Consider the following 21,316-nt stretch of genomic DNA (forward strand, 5'->3'; position numbering starts at 1 on the left):
CCTTATTACATGTAAGCATTAAAACACTGTGCACTATTAATATTTCGTATATATTTTAAAAAGAGGGTAATGCAAAAAAGTATGCATTGAATGAGCCCACTTAAGTCAAGAAAATTTATATACATGTGTATGTCTGTCTCTACAGTCTGGAAAAATACATGACTTTTTTAACCAATTAGCACCAGAAGGTAGAAATGTATCTTTAAAAAGAACTTTGGGGCGCCTGGGTGGCTCAGTCAGTTAGACATCCGACTTCAGTTCAAGTCATGATCTCACGGTCCATGAGTTAGAGTCCCGCATGGGGTCTGGGCTGACAGCTCAGAACCTGGAGCCTGCTTCAGATTCTGTCTCCCTCTCTTTCTGTTCCTCCCCCACTCGCGCACTGGTGCGCACTCTCTCTCTCTCTCTCAAATAAATAAAATATCAAAAAAAATGTTTTAAGGAGAGCTTCAATTTTCACTGTACATCCTTTTTGTAAGATTTTATGGATTTTATCATGTGCAAGCATTAGTTAGATAATTTTTAAAGATTTAATGTATTTAACAAAACAAAAGCAAAAAACACTGTAGACAATAACAAATTTTCGGTACTTCTACAATAACTTTTCTATCTTCAAACCATTGGCCATCATTGTCTAAATTTTATAGCACTCTTACAGAGACCTAACTTCCTAAAAAAGTATAAATTATAAATTTCCAACGCTGTCACATTCATTGTGACATTTGGGTTAATTAAAAAAAATAATTGGAAAAGGGGTACAGCTGCCTGAAGTAACTTTTCTGACATCTCTTTTTCCCTGTTACTGCAACATAAATTGAAGAAATAAAACATTTCTTGTGATCTCTTTCTTAAAATATAACTGCAGCAGCATAGAATTTATGAATGACCTTCTATACCATGACACAAAGCTTTATTAGTTTTTCTCAAGATTAAACAGAAGATAGCTCCTAATCAACCAAATGTTAGGAGTTTCTATTAAATATATTCATCTCTTGGGGCGCCTGGGTGGCGCAGTCGGTTAAGCGTCCGACTTCAGCCAGGTCACGATCTCGCGGTCCGTGAGTTCGAGCCCCGCGTCCGGCTCTGGGCTGATGGCTCAGAGCCTGGAGCCTGTTTCCGATTCTGTGTCTCCCTCTCTCTCTGCCCCTCCCCCGTTCATGCTCTGTCTCTCTCTGTCCCAAAAATAAATGAACGTTGAAAAAAAAATTTAAAAAAAAATAAATAAATATATTCATCTCTTAACCCACAACCTAATCTACCCCCAACCAACAAATCCACCTGCCTTCTTCTGTGTGGCATGTGTCCCTTAATCAAAATATCCTTTTAACATGTCACCAGCTTCCAATATTTTACATATTTCCAAATCTTTTTTTTAAATTTTTTTTTAATGTTTATTTATTTTGAGACAGAGAGAGACAGAGCATGAATGGGGGAGGGGCAGAGAGAGAGGGAGACACAGAATCGGAAGCAGGCTCCAGGCTCTGAGCCATCAGCCCAGAGCCTGATGCGGGGCTCGAACTCACAAACCGTGAGATCGTGACCTGAGCCGAAGTCGGACGCTCAACCGACTGAGCCACCCAGGCGCCCCCCATATTTCCAAATCTTTACCATTCACTCACACAAAAAGTATTCCCCTAACACAACCTAACATAATTGCAATATATGTTCAATCAAAGACCAAACTTGAGCTAAGACTATACATGAGAACAGCCAAAACCAAAATTGATAAAACCATAGTTCTGCTTAAAACATGGAAGTACTGCAGTATTTATCATTCCACTGATTGACAAGGTTGATTCAAACAGTCTAATGGGTTAAATTGGTGTAATTCCTTACAAGAGTCAGAAAACACTTTCTGTGAAGGTCGGAAAAATAAACATTTTAGGTTTTGCCACCAAGAGGCAAAATTATGGGTATAATGTAGGTATTAACATAACAAAAGAGAAAACAAATATTCACAAATATTTTATTGAAAAATTCAAATTGTAATAATAAATGGGTACAATTTATTGTAACACCAGTGTATTAATATTATTTTGAGGATATTTTGAGGGTAATAATATTTCCCTTCCTTGGGGTTCAAAGTTAGTGCTTATCATCAAACAACTATAAATGTACACTTGTTAAAGCAGATATATAATGAAATTTATTTCATCTTTGAAAGCGTCTTTTCACATTGATGGGTACTGCAAATATCAATATCAATCATAAGCACATGACTTTAATTGAGTACAGTTATTGCTCAAGGCATATATAGAAGGCATTTATAATATTATATTGCATGCCTTTTAGCATGTCATTACACTGCAGACACCTCACTCGTAACTGAAAGTTAGGTGGAAACTCCTCAATTGCATAGTTTTATGGATTTTTAAAATGCCAAAATACTTGCATAGAGGTCCAAAACTCACTGCTAGAAATGTAGTTTAAGCTTAGAAAATAAAATATACCAGTTTCAAATTTGGTGGGAATGGTAATGCTGCTTCATGTTTTAATGTTTGATGGCATAAAAAGTATATACATAGCCTGACATTACCTGTGATTCAAATAACATTAGTTGTCATCTAAATGACTTGTACTACAGTATAAATTCTGCATACAAGCACTGTGTTACCTTGTAATTTTAGGTTGGATTCATTAGGAAAATATTCAAATCTTTAGCACATGCTAATGTTTCCAAAGCTTTTGGAATTTAGTGCTCAATAACAGTGGTTGAGGGAAATACTAATTATTTAGAAAAATTTCAGTCTTGGCTCTGACACAAGAAAACTTTACTACTTCTAAACCACCAAAATTCTCTGCACAGGGCAAGTGGAGATATTCAATTTCAGTTTTTGAAAAAATTCATGGAAGTGATGATGGTCAAGTCCATGAGAGCAAATGAAGGTCATTATTGACATTATTAGTTTAAGAACATATGATTAGAATCAAATATTTTCCATGAAGTACGTGCTAATGAAAAATACAATGAATAACCCTATGATTTGAACACCTAAAATCTTCACAAGCTTTGTAAATTTGCTCAACTAAGCCTTTTCCTGATCCATACATTTTATTTTTTTTAATTTTTTTTTCAACGTTTATTTATTTTTGGGACAGAGAGAGACAGAGCATGAACGGGGGAGGGGCAGAGAGAGAGGGAGACACAGAATCGGAAACAGGCTCCAGGCTCTGAGCCATCAGCCCAGAGCCCGACGCGGGGCTCGAACTCACGGACCGCAAGATCGTGACCTGGCTGAAGTCGGACGCTTAACCAACTGCGCCACCCAGGCGCCCCCTGATCCATACATTTTTAACACCACCAGTTGTAACATATCTTAAGACGGTCCACTTCACTTTGTAGTGATTTAGTTTTTTCTCAACTTCTTTGACAATATATATATATATATATATATATATATATATATATATATATATTTTTTTTTTTTTTTTTTTTTTTTGCAGGGAGTTGGGAGTGGAGAAAAAGTCTCTGGAGTCTATTTATGCAGGGAGAGTGCTAGTTCATTCATGCAGTGTGGATGCTATCTGCTATGGTCAACAGGTTCCTGCTGCACAGAGTTGCCTGCTTTCTCTTCATGTCCTTGGCCTTGTTGTTTCTGGGAGACTTTTGATGGCTTTGTCATAATGGGCTTTCATTCCTTAAATTTTCCAGAATTGGTTACTTTTGCTTGCAACTAAAGAACCATAACTCATTCAGGTCCTATATGCTTATCTTCAGCCATGTTTTGTGGGGAGTGGACTCCTTCAACAAATATGTGGCAGCAGATAGTGAAAATAGAAGAAGCCAGTCCCTGGATCTTCAGTAAACAAGAGAAAGAAGACACAGAAGGCTGGTGTGAGCCAGGGATATGGTATATATCACTTTCAGAAGATCAGCTTTACCAGTCAGATCTCAGTTACTTGTGAAGTTAGAATTCCATCTCTAGCTTTTCCATTGTCCCACAGGTTGACTGGCTTATGAGTTAGGCATATCTCACAACCAAAGTCCTAGTGGCTAGGACAGATAATTGAAAAAAGACATATTCTTGTCTGTAGTTGATCCACATAGACTATTCATAGAGAGTAATTCTTCAGTAACTTCAAACTTGGCATTGACTCCTCAAGTAAACAAAAACTGAGCAGTTTTGATCATACCTGCTAACTTATCAAGAGACAGGGAAAACCACTTGAAATCATTTATCTTTTTAAATTAACTAATGATGTAGCTCCCAATATTCTTAATTCTTCAAGCAAATGTTCTCACTGAAAGACTAACAAACATAAACAAGTTTATTTTTTCTAGACACATTTCCTATTTCCTTAGTTGCTACAGTGAGACACTATTTCACCACTCACTGGCAAATGGCTTTCCTTGCTCTGTTAACAAATGAACCACCCAGAAACTTATTTTGGTTGCATCCTTATTTTCATATTTTTTGAAGAAAGTCTGCTGTAATGAGGTATTCCAATTTAAATTTTCTAATTTTTCTGACTAGTGCTCTCCTGTGAGTTGGGAATACTGAGATAAGTATTTAGACTGGTAATGTCAACATGTATAGTATCATTTTAGCACAGCCATACTGTCATTGCATAATAAACACAATATTTTCCCATCTAGTTCAATAACAAAATAATCCACACTCCAGTGTGGATTTTTATCATCTTATCATGATGACCATTGAGTAATATACAGAATTGTTGAATCACTATATTGCACACCAAAAATTAACATAACACTATATGTTAGCTACACTGGAATTAAAATTTTTTTTAATTTTTTAAATTTTTTAAAAGTATAACACTCAAAATCTGTTCTCCCATTTTTTGTTTTGATGATAGGCACAAGCTGATAATAAAAAGCCATTAAGGGGCGCCTGGGTGGCTCAGTCGGTTAAGCGTCCGACTTCAGCTCAGGTCACGATCTCATGGTCCGTGAGTTCGAGCCCCGCGTCGGGCTCTGGGCTGATGGCTCAGAGCCTGGAGCCTGCTTCCGATTCTGTGTCTCCCTCTCTCTCTGCCCCTCCCCCGTTCATGCTCTGTCTCTCTCTGTTTCAAAAATAAAATAAACGTTAAAAAAAAATTTAAAAAAAAAGCCATTAAAATGCAGTAATACAACAATATGTGAGGCATTCAAAATGCTATTCAGTTATAACTGTGTCACTGAGATCTGCAGTGCACCAAGGAGTAGTGTGAAGTGATGGGAATACCATATAATGGTCTCTGTCACAAATGCTCAACTCTGCCATTGTAGTAACAAATCACCCATAGACAATAGGTAAATGAATGAGCATGGCTATGTTCCAATAAAACTTTATTTATGTAGTCTGATGTTTAAATTTCACATAATCATCATGTGTCACAAAATATAATACTTCTGTTGATTTTTTTAATCATTTAAAAATGTAAACAGTATTCTTAGCTCACAGACTGCATAAAAGTAAGTAGCAAACAGGATTTGGCCCACAGACTGTAGTTTGCTAATTCATATCCCATAAAATCCAAGGGAATTACTTTTCTACATAGATAATTACCATTCTTCAATTAAGAGATCTTATCTATATCGCATTATAAAAGCTAAACACATTGACTTTAAATTTTGAAAAAATGTACCAGGAAACATGAGGCTTGAGGTTGGGCTTTAGTTCAGAATACAAGAGTATTTAACACAATCTTCTGGAATTCAAATATATTACCTACTGATAGGTAGTAACTCCATTTACCCTGCTTTAAGTTTGCCACAGATCATAAATGGATGCCTCATTTATCTCAAATGCTAAAACCAATGTAATAGACACTTACATAACTTCTTCTAATGTTCAAAATTTTATAGACCTGCCTTCTTCAAGTTATTCTGATGAACTAAAATTACTGAGTTCCAAATTATTCAATTAAATAGTGATTAGATGAGAGGAAATATTTGCATATATAATCTTAAAAAATGGATGATTAAAATCAATAAAGTATAGTTTCTTTTCTAGAATTTGGCAAAGAACAGTGATTCAAAACAGACACAGATGGGGGAAGTGTGATGAAGGGGAAGGAGAGAGGCTGTAAATCACAGAGACAAAGGAAACAACCTCAGTTTGAAGCCTGAAGGTAATACAACCTAAATGCATGTGTGATGGGAAGTGTACAATCTTGGGCATCCAGTGCTAGAAACAATTAGAGGCTGAGGAAGCAGCCCTCCACCATATCCTGATCTACCGTGCAAAAAAATTTCCTATAAGGAAATAAACATATAAATAATTGAATTTAACTCTTCTATATATGCACACCTTTATAAATACAGTTGATACATATAATGAGAGTATGATAAAATGCTTCGTGGCACATATTTAGATGGGTAAATGCAGTAACTTAGTCATTTACTATTATTGCAACATTAGATTTCCATCAAGCCTGAAAAAGGAGCAGGCTGTGACAATGTATAATCTTTTTTGGATATAAATACTAGTTGTGTAATAATCTCAGAACCTCTTACATTTATTTGAGAAAAATCCACATGGTACCATAAATAGGAACCAAGAATATAAATTATTAAATTTATGAGTAAGTTTCTACTAATACAACCAGCAATTTGTATGTTACATTTAGGAATCTAAAACAAAAACAAAATACCCCCCCCCCAAATGAAAGGTATCTTTTTATGAATAGCAAAGTGAGAAATATTACCTTAGGGAAAGGGTATCTATTTGAGCTTCAAATATCTTACAATTCAACACTGATCCAGAAGTATGGCAGAGGAGAAGAAAAAACAGAGTCAAAAAGGAATTCCAGTAATACTATTGTAAAAATGCTAATTTTTCTCCAGTAACACTATACAACTTGAGGAATATAAATTCATTAGAAAGGTTTAACAAAAAGACACTCTTTATATACGAAAGGTACATATTCCAGTACAGCAGCAGTCCTTAGCCATTTTGGGTCATGAAGCCCTCAGAAAATGTGCAAGGACTCACCCCCAGAAAGTATCACACACATTTCTACACACAATTTTACCAGGTTTATGGCACAGATTTTCAATCCAGTCCACACATGAAAATCATCTGGAGAGTTCATAAAAAACCCCAATGCACAGACCTTACTGATTTAATTGCTTTGAGTTAGGTCCCAGGCATCAGTATTTTTTAAAGCTCCTTAAGTGAACCTGACATAAAGCCAGAGATGATGAGATCCACTATTCAAAAACTCCTTGAAATCTCCCCATAAAACCCTTTCATTCACTCATTCATTCAACAAAGATGTTAATTATTTGAAACATCTGACATCTAGCCAAAAATTTTGAAGAGTCCAATAGAAATGTAGTCCAGTTTTTCCTTTGTTTCATAGTCACTACTAGTCAGTAGTCTGGCAGATTGCCAGTATGACTTGCATTATTAGAAAAATTCTTCAGGAATCAAATACTAATGATTCTCACTTCCAAATTAATGGAACCTTCACAAAGGACAGGGTCACCAGACCACTTAAAACAAACATAAAGGAATGCGAAACAAAACAAAATGATTCTGAAGTTTTCCTATACTGTTTCTTATTACAGCTCTTGGATGGGCTCAGGAAAACCACAGAACCCAGGGAAGCACAGGCCATAAAATATTTTCATTTTCAAATAGAGCTTTTGAGAGTATTCTATTCTAAAACTATATAAAGCAACGTGATTCAATGACAAACGTTTAGTGAAAGGATAAGGAACTGACACAATGGGAGGAAAAACAAATAGCTAATATTCTGGAGAGAATCAAGCTGACCAATAAAACTGCAAAGATGTGAGAAATAAAACCACATTTATTTAACATTACTATAAACATTGGCCTCAACAAGCTTCCCTACTCACCTCATCCATTCAACCTCCATTCCAACATATGATCTACATATATACAAGCATATATATGTACTATTTTTTAAATTAATAGATTCATTCCATAAATATTGCTCTGTAACTTGTTTTTGCTCTTTATCATATACTTTGAAGATCTTTCCATACAGTCTTATATATATAAACCTATCCTACTCTATTTAAAACATGCATAATATAGAAAACTGGTGGTTATGGTATGGATATACCATAATTCAACTAATCCCTAATGAGTGAATATTTCAGATATTTCCAGTGTTTTGACAAAACAAAGGGACTGTTTTAAAACCTTTATAGTCCTTGGTCTCTACCCAAATTAATATCATATATACTAAAATGTGATTTCTCAGAAATCCACATTCATATGCAGATATTAAAATCTAACTTTATTGTATGCCTAAAATTAATGTAACACTGTATGTTAACTAGAAGAAAAAATAAAATCTAACCTATGAATTTTGAAATATTTTTGTGTTACTGAATTTAATAATTAATGAAAGTGACATAGTATAACATGTAACATAGTATTCTTTTCATATTTAGGAATTAACAAAAAGTTTTCAGATCTCAAGTATTCCATAAAGCCCCTGAAAAACTTAAGCATTGTGCTTGGAGTCCTCAATGTATAAAACCACCCAAGCAATAATTCAAAAACAACAAAAACCAATACAGAGAACTGGCTTTGTGCCAGGGACTAATCTAAGTATTCTACATTTATTCATGCACATGAGCTTTACAACAACACTATGAGTTGGGTGCCATTATTATTACCATTTTATATCTGAGGAAAATGACACACAAAGGGACTAAGTAATCTGCCCAGTTTCACAGAAGTAATAACCCATTCTGTCAGGATTCAAAATAAGGCAACCCACCATGCTATGCTTATACGTATATCTTTGCTTACTTAAAAGCTAAAGTTCTAGAAATACAATTCTAACTCAAAGGATATGAGCAAGTTGAATTTGGATATATATTGCCAAATTATCCTCCAAAAAGCTTACGCTAATTTACATTTCTGCCAAGACTTTGTAAGAGGGCTTATTTCTCCATACCCTACATAAGAGTGGGTATTATCAAATTATTTAATCTTTGCCAGTCTGGTAGGTGAAATACCTTCCTTTTTAAAAATTGATATTTCCTTGAGGCGCTTGGGTGGCTCAGTAGGTTAAGTGACCAACTTTAGCTCAGGTCATGATCTCACGATTCGTGGGTTCCAGCCCCCACTCTGCACTGCTACAGCTCAGAGCCCAGAGCCTGCTTTGGATTCTGTGCCTCTCTCTGTCCCTCCTCTGCTCAAGCTCTCTGTCTCTCTCTCAAAATAAATAAATAATCATTTTTATAAAAATAAAAATAAAAATTGATATTTCCTTAATTGTCAAAGGACTACTGGTCATTTGTACTTATTTTTCCAATGCTGTTCATTTGTTTCATTCATTTCTATTGGACATAATATTTCAACACAATCAACAACAAAATTAATAATGCCTCAAGAAAGAAATTAGTTTAACTTTAAAGCACTAATATTATGGTAAAAATAAAGTGAGACTTTGGATTATATTAAATATATATGTGTGTGTATGTGAGTATAATATATATACATACATACATATATACATATATACATATATATACATATATGTATATATATACATACACATATACATATATATATACACATATACATATATTTAATGGAAATAACTTAAACCATTTTAACAGTGCCAATAGACACACTGAATAACTCATTCCTGGAATAAAATTCTTGAGAAAAGCTTACTCTTAAACCCCTATCCTGAATTTAGACACTGTTCAATGAAATATAGCTAAAGTTTTGCCTCAGTAAGATGTAAGCAATTAAATCTTCTACTACACAAAAAAAAATCTTCTACCACATTATCAAAGATTTATTATCCTTAATTTATTACATTTTTCTTCATTGCTTCATCACCATAATTAAGAAATAATGATTTATGTGTAGAACTAGTTTTGTTCTCATTATACCCTGAAAAGCAATAAAACAAATTATTATTTAGTCGCAAAATCTCTTATTTTACATAAGCTTATATCAGGTAACTATTTTTAATTTTACCCTATTATACTCCAATATCTCTATGCTCATCCTTCTTGTTGTTTATTAAAATAAGTTGATCAATTTTAGCATAAACACCTTGAAGGTATTAACCCTTGCAACCTGAAATATACAATAAATGTATTTTGATGAATAAATGAATACATTTTGGGGGAGCAACAGAATGATAAAAAAAACAGGAGTAATTTATGTCATATTCCTTCACCAGCACAGAAATCAAAAAATTAAATTTGTCACTGCACAAGAATTGAGAAACTCTACTATCCATTTTGTGCCATGAACCCAACTCTATTGTTCACAGCAGGGTTTCTCAACCTTGGCACTATTAACATTTCACCCAATAATTCTTTGTTGCAGGAGGCTGTTCTATGCACTGCAGGACATTTTGCAACACCCATGGCCTCTACCCACTACCTTTCAGCAGTGCCTTCCCACCTGATAGAGAAAAATGTCTCCAGATATTGTCAAATGTCCCCTAGAGACAGTGAGGACCACTGGTTTAAAGAGAGCTAACATTATAAGAGAATATCTAAATCCAAAATGAGACTCCTGTGAACGACTTCAGAACCTGGGAACAGCTTCAAGAATCCCAATATGGCTGCTTGAAAAATCTCCCTAATGTACTCCCACACCTCCATTCCACTCATCAGCAGTCAATCCACCATTATTTTTAAGCCTTCAATTTGTATGGGTGATTCAACAAGAATTTGTTAGTTTCTTCAATCCCATCTGCCTAACTTTAAAATTACTAAACTCCTTTCCAAGACCTAGTTCCAGCGTCCCACACTCAGTTAATTATCTATTACTATTACTGAACTATTACTGAACAATAGAAAGGAGAGTGTTTAATTATATTAGATGGGGACTTTTGGCTGAGTCTTCTGAGGTAAAGTGCCAACAGGTCATATGATATAACTGTCCAATACTGAAGAGAAAATGAGTGCATAATCACTCCTAGCTGTGGTTCTGACTCAAAAGACAAATACATACAGTACTTATCATTAATAAAAGTTTCTTTGTGTTGCTGCTAAAACAATCAAGGGATGAGTTAATTATTTAAAAGTAGAATGACTTGTTTTCTAAATTTAAAAATATGCTATTAATAGACTCTAATATTTGAAAAGGACTAAAAAACAAGTTAAGATTTCTCAAAACTCCTTTAAAATATTAGGCAACAAAACAACAAAATGAAGAAAGAATTTATGTCTTTAAAGAAGACATCCCTAAGAGAAAATAACTCAATTAAAAGTCATTTTTTTGTACTAAACACTTCTGATATCTATGAGTCTCTTCTTTAACACTCAATATCCTCATTTCCAAAATAGTTCTGCCAAAAAGTTTTAAGCACTGAATGGGATAGATATAGGCAGATACAGATAGATATAGACACATATATAAATAAGTTTGAAAAGAATGAACCATTATTCCAATATAAGATATCAGCAATAACAGAGCAAATGAATATAATATCACACAGAATTCTGATTCTCAGAATTACCAAAATTAGTGATCAAAATGAATAAAGTTAACATATTTCTCAAAACATTTTTTTCTGACCAAACAACAATCAGTTCTTTTTTTTTTTTAATGTTTACTTATTTTTGACAGAGAGAGACAGACAGACAGACAGAGCATGAGCAGGGGAGGGGCAGAGAGAGAGGGAGACACAGAATCCGAAGCAGGCTCCAGGCTCCAAGCTGTCAGCACAGAGCCCGATGCGGGTCTCAAACTCACAGACCACGAGATCATGACCTGAGCCGAAGTTGGACGCCCAACAGACTGAGCCACCCAGGCGCCCCAACAATCAGTTCATTTTTAATTTACTTTTCATTATTTGTAAAAAATAAACACTGGAATTTTAAATCTGATAAAGTAAATCTATAAATAATGACACTAATATTTAATCTGATCATCTTTTCTAAATACTTACATTACTTGCAAACTTTCTGCTGTTAAATTATTCCACATAATTTCATTTGCCTGAAGATTTTCATTTTCTTCTAGTAAGGAAATATCAAACTCAATTTCTTGCTCTTTAGCAGCTGTTGTTCTAATAAAACATACCAAATAATTTTGATCAATATGAATATACTACCATCTTAGTACACATCAAAGGCACAATATATATTATCCAAAATTATGTTTACAAAGTAGAGCAAATACAAATAGAATAAATCAAATTAAACCCAGGCACCAAGATCTAGTCATGTAATTTCAGCCTTAATTTCCTCATTTGTAGAATATGGCTAATAACCTGTTCATTCCTGTCACAATGGTAATAAGTATGCATGGATAACTAATTGATATATCATCATAAATTGAATATACATATAAAGTCATAGCATTATCACTATAGAAATGTTAAAATATATATATATAATTTCATGGATTAAATACAGTTTTAAGCAATGATGTAGTAACAACTGACAAATTTTTAAAGACAATTATACAGTGGCTCCTGGGTGGCTCAGTCAGTTAAGCGTCCGACTTAGGCTCAGGTCATGATCTCACGGTCCGTGAATTCAAACCCTGCGCCAGGCTCTGTGCTGACAGCTTGGAACCTGTTTCAGATTCTGTGTCTCCCTCTCTCTCTGCCCTTCCCCAGCTCACATTCTGTCTCTCTCTCTCTCTCAAAAATAAACAAACATTAAAAAAATTTTAATAAAAATAATTATATAAATTAGCTGTCACTGAGAAAGAACTTTTAAAATAGTTAGAAACAAATTAATCAGTAAATTCTATGTCCTAACAATAGAATATCTTATTTCATTAAATACTATATGGTAGAAAAAAATAATATCACAAATAATGAAAGAAGAGTGAAAATATTATACATACATACCTGTGAACATCTATGAAATTATTGTATTCTGTGCTAGGGTCTATCTGTTCAACTGACATTTTAATCTCTTTATGGACATTCACTATTTCCTCTGTAACAAGACTGGTTATCTGGCTGTATTCATCAAATATACCTTTTCTGAAAACAAAAATAAAATTTTACAACATTTTAAGTTTTCAAGGGAAACACAGCCCAAAATGAATTCAGAACAATAAACGTAAGAAATGTAACATCAATATTTACAGATGGTGGTTTCATACATCACCTTATTTCATACACCTGAATGGTAAAGTAAAGGGATTATACAAAAGCACAGATTCACAATTTACATTTGATATACCATGATAATAGCAAACAATCTAGAATAAGGCATTACTTTTTCCAACATGTATTTGACATGCTCAAAATGTAAGGTCAGTGTTGATGAGTTTCTATATCTAAATGCTGTCGTAGAAATGTTCAATTCCATTACATGGAACTGTGGATCAATTCCTATCTCTTCAACGTTTCTTTCCAGTAGCTGCTACTTCCTCAAATGCCCTATCCCTTGGTTCTTCTCTTGCTCCTGGGCCTCTGCTCTTTTCTGTGTCTTAATTATAGAGTTTAACTGGTTCTGTACCTTCAATGACATCTTGAACTCTTCTCCTTCAGTAGTAAAAATGTCACATCTTACCTGCCTTCAGTAGTAAAACTGTCACAAAATATATTAGCTCTATGGGGCGCCTATGTGGTTCAGTTGGTTAAGCGTCAGACTTCGGTTCAGGTCATGATCTCATAGTCTGTGAGTTCCAGCCCTGCGTCAGGCTCTGTGCTGACAGTTTAGAGCCTGGAGCCTGCTTTGGATTCTGTGTGTGTCTCTCCTTCCGCCCCTCCCCTGATTATGTTCTGTCTCTGTCTCAAAAATAAATAAACATTAAAAAAAAAAATTTTTTAATATATTAGCTGTATCTAATGAGTACAAAATAGGGTGGCAAAGATCCAATCTCCAACTTAAGAGTGCTATGCTGTAAAAATATACCCCCAGTCAAGAATGGCCTCAATAACAAGTGTGGACAAGCTTATGCTGCCTTTTCCCATATAAATATTAGGGGCATTGTTTGCTTTTCTTTTCCAAAAGCATCACTCATAAAAATTTATTACTTACAAAATTTCTCTTATTTAATATCCTCTCAATTATTTTATTGTAAATAGCCAAATATTGTTTGAGTTGAGGAAAAAGATTTATTTTTTTTTTTCAACGTTTATTTATTTTTGGGACAGAGAGAGACAGAGCATGAACGGGGGAGGGGCAGAGAGAGAGGGAGACACAGAATCGGAAACAGGCTCCAGGCTCTGAGCCATCAGCCCAGAGCCCGAAGCGGGGCTCGAACTCACAGACCGCGAGATCGTGACCTGGCTGAAGTCGGATGCTTAACCGACTGCGCCACCCAGGCGCCCCAAGGAAAAAAAGATTTAGTGTCGCTTGGGTGGCTCAGTTAAGCGTCCAACTCTTGATTTCAGCTCAGGTCATGATCCCACAATTCATGAGTTCAAGACCTGCCTGGCGCTCTGCAGTGACAGCACAGAGCTTGCTTGGGATTCTCTCTCTGTCCTTCTACCCGCCTCCCCCCCGCCCCCCCCCGCCACCTCTCTCTCAAAATAAATAAAAAAAACTTTTAAAAAAATGTCTGACTCTTTATTTTGGCTCAGGTTATGATCTCACCATTCCTACGATTGAGCCCCACATTAGGCTCACACTGACAGCTCGGGGCCTCCTTGGGATTCTCGCTGTCCTCTCTCTGCCTCTCTCTCTCCCTCTCTCTCTGCCCCTCCCCCCACTCACATGCTCTCTTAAAATAAATAATAAAACTTAAAAAAAAAAAGATTTAAACTGTTTCAGGCAATGCTAGTTTGGAAGGATTACAGAAATCACCTGACAAAATTTAAAGAAAAAGGAGAGGCAGAGAAATTTAAAACAGACTTAGTAAATATCCCTGGGCTTATGACCACATTAAGTGAAAGTACTGAATAATATTAATGTAAATGAGCCTATCTAGATAAGTCTCATAAAGCAATACCATAATATGATATAGAGGTTATTATTAATATCTACCTTCAGACAAATGGAAGTTTTAAAAAAAGAAGCCTCCTAACGTTACATCAATGTGACATGGAATTCAACTGCAGTGAAATCATCATGCTTGGATATTTTAAATGCTAGGTCTAAAATAATTGTTTAGAAGTTAAAGATAATATGCTATAGAAAACTACTATGTCTCAAAAAATAGGAAACTACTGTCTCAAAAAGACATCTAGCGATGATGAAGATGCCATTATTGAGGATTCATGTGAAGAGTTTGAAATAACATTGATTCATGAGAGTAGGAAAGGAAGTATTTCTGAATCAACAATATTTAATTTAAATAGACATAACTAAATTTAGAAATTAAATATTTTAAGTAGACATTTTACTATTTTATCAATACCCTTCAAAGTTTACCTATTCAAGTCAACTAAAAATAATTTTTTATCTTTTTACTGGGAAGATGGGAGATCACCTAATCCAGGTCAAAGGAGATGAACTCTACCAAACATGGCCTATGTTTTTCTGTTGTCTTGCATTGATGTCTATGGTAAACGTGTGCTCTTGACTTACTCGCCAGAATATACTGTTAGCTCCTTAAAGGCAAAAATTGTGGCCAATTCACAGGCAGCGTGCTTTACACACAGTAGAAATTCAATAAACATTTTTTGATGTTAACTTCACATAATAAGTTGGCAAATAAACCTTCAAAAAATTCTTTCCTTTGATGGAGTCACAGAGTGTAATGCTAAGTGAAATAAGTCAGTCAGAGAAAGACAAATACCATATGATTTCACTCATGTGTGGAATTTAAAAACAAAACAAACAAACAAAACCAAGCAAAGGGCAAAAAGAGAGAGACAAACTCTGTCTAAAGGGAACAGACTTTAATTTGGAGAACAGACAGGTGGTTACCAGAGGGGAGGTGTGACGGGGGATGGGTAGAATAAGTGATGGGGATTAAAGAGCACTGAGTTATGTAGAGAATTGTTGAGTTATGGCATTGTACACTGGAAACTAATATAATACTGTATGTTAAATATACTGGAATTAAAATTAAAAACTTAACAAAAAAAATTCTTTCCTTTGGACTTCTCAGTTGCTCAATATTTAAACACTCAATCCTCCGAAAATATTAACTTCTTAACACTTGTCAACTAATGAATTTTTTTTTCACCTAAATTTCCAGCTAATCAGAGTAGAACAAAAACATACAAAACAGAAGGACCATTCTTAGGGCTAGCCAGAAGGTTTAGGAGATGATAATAAACTGAAAGGAGACGAGAAGTGAAAATCAAGAAGGACTAAAGTGAAACAGATGTGAAATACACACTGGGCTAAGTCAATAATGAAGTTCACAAAACACAGACAACTTCTTTCCAAAAGCTTAACTAGGAGAAAAAATAATGTTAAAATCACTTCATGAAGGGACTTTATGCCAAATAGGAAATGTATCTTACAGTGCTTTTATCATTTCTTCTTGCATCTTTTGTAAGGAGTCCAGAAGCAAAGGAAGTGTGGTGTCATAATACTGATTCTGATGAAGCTGTGCCCCTTTCAATGCCAATACATACTGATTATGCAGCATATGAAGTTTCATTGTGGCTTTGTCGTATCGTTCCTTGGCCTTTTCGGTTTCTTTCCCTGAAGAAAATGTTGAAGAAAGTTAAAAGAGATAAAGATGTTTTATATTCACTATATGCAAACAGAGTGACCACTATTTTATATTATTTCATACATTTTAGGAGTAATCGACAGAATTTTATTGAGCATAATACTACATACCCAGCTCTATACAAAGTACTGCTTATTTGTCAGTATTTTGCACACAGGCTGCTATGAAGGAGACATATATTACAGTAAATGTTTGATGAATGAAAGTTAATGTACAATTTTTTATGAAATTACACAGAAAAATGATCTTTCTTATCTTCAAGAAGCTTACACAAATTGGAACAACCAATGTACATGAAACAGTGCAACCAAGAAAACAACAAAGTTTGTAAACAATGTTAAATTTTGAGGTCTGTGTTTGAGGTTTCAATAAAGACAAGGGGAGTCAGAGGTGGCTATGTAGAAAAAACAAACATTAAAAGGTGGGGCATGTGCAGGAAGGTATAAGAAAGACAGAATGGATAATAATAATTCCTTACTCTCGTCTTCCCTTTCCACCTTTCTTCCTTTCATTTAATGAATATTATCCACTGATCACCACCCACCACCAAGAACTGTGCTAAACACTGGGAATTCAGTACCTAGCAAAACAGAGTCCTCAACATATAGCCACTGGTGAATTGGAATACTGAGTGAAAACGGGGAGAGAATAAGCAAAATTACATAGGCAAGCAAAGAAATAAGCTCACAGAGTAAGTATTAACAAAGTGAAGGAAATACGTCTGTATAAGTAGAGCAGTTTTAGGTTGTGAATGACTTGAAAGCAGAGAAATTTAAACTCGATACAGGAAAAGTCCAGGAGATATTGATAATATTATGAACTAAAACTTTTTGTGGTACCTTTATTAAAATAATTCAGAAAATATTCACAGAGTGACAACATAAACAACTATATAAATAAATGAAAAAAATTTTAATGCTTATTTATTTTTGACAGAGAGAGACAGAGCATGAGCAAGGGGTGGCGGGGGTGCAGAGAGAGAGGGAGACACAGAATCGGAAGCAGGCTCCAGGATCCAAGCCATCAGCACAAAGCCTGACACGGGGCTCGAACTCACAAACTGCAAGATCATGACTGAGCTGAAGTCAGAGGCTTAACTGACTGATGCACCCAGGAGCCCCTAAATAAATGAAATTTTTAAGCAGATCTTCAATTTTCAATGTAAACCAAGCAAATATCTTTATTAATTAATTAGATTTAGGGAATAAACTTTTCAAAATATTTATTATGTTGAGAATTTTATTTTAAAAGTTTATTAATTTCATTTCTGAGAGAGAGGGAGAGAACGAGCAATCAGAGGAGGGGCAGAGAGACAGAGGGACAGAGAGAATCCCAAGTAGTGTTGTGCTGTCAGTATAGAGCATGACACCATGCTTGAACCCACGAACCGTGAGATCATGACCTGAACTAAAATAGAGAGTCAGACGTTTAACCAACTGAGCCACCCAGGCACCCCTATGTTGAGACGTTTTGACGCCACAGGCTCTCCTCTGCTGCCACTCTGCATAGGTTCAGCACCCATCTAAGTATTCCCTATAGGTAGGAGTCTGAAAAGCATTCCCTGTTGAAGAATGTGTCCAGCTAAGAACCAAAAGCAGAGTAAAGACAGTGTTATTGTGAAGAGAGGAGACCTCAGACCCTCAGACATGCACAGGCAGGGCAATAGAATGAGAACAGTTTGCTTGCCTTTCTCATCTCCCCTCCAGTTCTCAGACAAAGAAACTGCATCTAGCAGATGGAAAAGAAAATCTTTCCAGCATACTGGTAAGTCCCTGCTACCAACAAATTCTAGTGGTTCCAAGTACCAGAACCACCACTGACTTCCAGGGAGCTGCACAGAATTATTTTACAGAGCATAATTCTCTAGCCATAGCCCATCAGCTGGTTCCTGCATATGGGGACATTATTAATTTCCTAAGTTATTTGCAAATTGCTACCTTAGAAAGCCTATTTTACTTTATAACATAAAGAACTTCTCAAGGAGAAAATATTTTAATCACCAGAGTATCTTTCCTAGCCCTTCTATCTAGAAGGGCTGCTATCTAGAAACAGGTTCTAACATCAGGTGGATGGAAACAAATATATTAATTTAGTTCTGATCTGAAGGGATCAGAAAAAATAACATGAGCCACTAAAGAAATGGATATTCTCACTTTTGGACTACAACTCACAGGATAATATATTTTATTTCATGAGCCAATTATCATATACATTTTTAAATATATAATTAAGGGGCGCCTGGGTGGCGCAGTCGGTTAAGCGTCCGACTTCAGCCAGGTCACGATCTCGCGGTCCGTGAGTTCGAGCCCCGCGTCAGGCTCTGGGCTGATGGCTCGGAGCCTGGAGCCTGTTTCCGATTCTGTGTCTCCCTCTCTCTCTGCCCCTCCCCCGTTCATGCTCTGTCTCTCTCTGTCTCAAAAATAAAAATAAAAAACGTTGAAAAAAAATTTTTTTAAATATATAATTAAAATAAATTCATGAAATAATTCTTCCCCTTCCTATGAAGGATACCCTGTTATTTTAAAAAGGTCTGTTTTATTTGAATTTTTAATTCTTTTAAATCTTCATTGAGAACTCAATATATTTTTTTGCCTCAGTTACCCTACAGAAATTTTAAGTCATTCTGTATAGCACTAGGGATATTTTTTTTAACTTAGTAATTACCAAATTACCTCAGTAATACTAATCATGAATGATATTTTAAGGTTCTCAGTAACACATTCTCCTACATGTTCAATTAATATAATAGTTTTTTTTTTCCACAGAATAATATATTTATTTACCCACAAATATTGCTATTTGGCATCCTTCTTACAAAAATATATTTCAAAAATGTCCCCAAGAGTCTATGCAGTTTACATATCTATGGCCAGCCTCAGAGCCTCCGTCAAAAATAACAATCCCTTTATCTCCCTATCCACACTAGTCAGGATGAGACTCCTATATGAAGCTAATACTCAAAAGCCAAAGTGCATACCCAACCAAATCAGAATCCATTTTTTGGCTGGAGGCTAAATCACATTAATGTCTGAATGAGAGTGAAAACTCGACAAACACCTGCTGCAGAAGCTGCCAGAGCAGCCCTTTCCAAGGCCCTTTTATTTTCTTTTTTTAATTTCATTAATCATTTTTAAGCTAGTTTAAATATATGTTACTTAAAATTCAGCAAATTCTGACAGAAATTCCAATGGTCATATACAATTAGGCAGACAAATTGATTCAAAGTAATAAAGAAATTTTCTAGAGTCTACGTGTTGATAATAAGAAAATAAGGCATGCATCTACCAGACAAGACTATTTAAGTACTGTGTTCTAATTTGTTAATTGTTATTGTAAATTCACAAAGTATAACTACATAGTAAATTCCATATTTTAAATCATTTTTTAAATATTACTTTTTATATGAACTCTATTATTCCTAATTAATTTCTTGGATTTTTAGTACAACTTCAGGAGTCAAGCTCTCCACACAAACATTTTCATGGAGACATTTAAACCACCCATCTGTCCTCCTATCTGCACAGATTTTTTAAACTGCAAACTACCCATCTGTCTTTCTAGATGGTGAAAAATGATGCACTAAATGTGTAACGCTCAGCTAAGATTTTATAATCTAAAGTCTTATTAGAAAAGTTAAGAATTTCTTTTTTTTCTTTATCATACCCAGTATATGACAAACGATCTGAAGAAGACTATTATAACCATATCAAAATATCAACAGCTTATAAGTGGTAATTAACACAATTGATGAAAAAAATTAAATGCCTTTGAAAATATCCAAGGCAGAATTTATTACATTAAAATACTACTACTAATAATAAAGAGCTTTGGGTTTAATACGAGCTTAATAAGAGCTTTGGGCTTAAAACTGAATTTGAGGGTGTGTTTTAGCAGGCTTTTGGTTTGTTTGCTTTTGTACTCTACAGCTCACATACACTTATGCATTTGGTTATCTGATGTACTTGTGCATGTGCGTGATCGATCAATCAACACCCTCCCTCCCCTGTAGAAAGCTCCAAGAACATGTTCACTTGCTATGATTTCAAAAGGGATTTTATTATAGTTTTTCCTGATTTACTTTAAAATAATTATTTAGGTCCCATACAAACTATATAAGTAAATTCAAGAAATAGTAATACCTTGTGAAAACCAAAGTCACAAATAAAATATTTTCTGTTCCATTCACGTAATGAAACATGTGGCAAAAAACCCTAACACAATTCTCGCCACGTCACTTCTTGGTGCAGAATATTTCACATCATTATTACTCTTTCTTAACTTTTAAATAACATTTGAGCCTAAAATTAATATGAAGTATACAGATTAAGTAAATTCTTATTGACAGGCACAGAATTATACCTCTGTTGCCATATGACTTTTTTTCTTTTTTAATGAAGAGAGGCATTCAAGCAGGGCATGGAGTTGTCCCATGTGTCAATTAACAGGCAGGAAAACATCTAATTTTTCCTCCTGCACATAATGAATTTCACAAAGAGATTGTATTATAATTCTTTTGTCACCACTTGTTGACAAATCTGTTTAATGTTTGTAATAACAGAGTGTATACACAATATGCCATGCCATAAACAATATTATGAAGCTAGCAAAACTCAATTATGTAAGTTTGACATTTACAAGAGACAGGCAAGACTATTCATTCAGCTAGTCTAGAAAGTCCAGTATTTTTTATTATAAACTTCAGAAGTGTTTGCCATTTGCTAAATATTATGGTGGAAAGCCTCCTGATAATAAATGAGAAGTGATTATTTTCAAAAAGCAAAATGCCTGCACATAGACTCTGCTTTGATTTGGAT

General features: G+C 34.8%; 1 protein-coding gene across 3 annotated transcripts in view; it reads right to left on the bottom strand.

Moving 5' to 3' along the window:
* The window catches only part of FER (FER tyrosine kinase), a 453,694-nt gene that overhangs the window by 335,023 nt on the left and 97,355 nt on the right, over window positions 1–21,316 (bottom strand). For all 3 annotated transcript variants that reach the window (XM_086685926.1, XM_086685760.1, XM_086685844.1), the window contains 3 exons: window positions 16,288–16,471; window positions 12,766–12,903; window positions 11,854–11,973 (listed from right to left, as the gene is read on the bottom strand). In XM_086685926.1, the coding sequence (XP_086542052.1) occupies window positions 11,854–11,973; window positions 12,766–12,903; window positions 16,288–16,471 (442 nt within the window). The remainder of the gene's footprint in view (window positions 1–11,853; window positions 11,974–12,765; window positions 12,904–16,287; window positions 16,472–21,316) is intronic.

This window comes from Puma concolor, chromosome A1 (assembly GCF_028749965.1).
Source record: "Puma concolor isolate L17-30 chromosome A1, mPumCon1.1.hap2, whole genome shotgun sequence".
In the NCBI taxonomy this organism is placed as follows: Eukaryota; Metazoa; Chordata; class Mammalia; order Carnivora; family Felidae; genus Puma; species Puma concolor.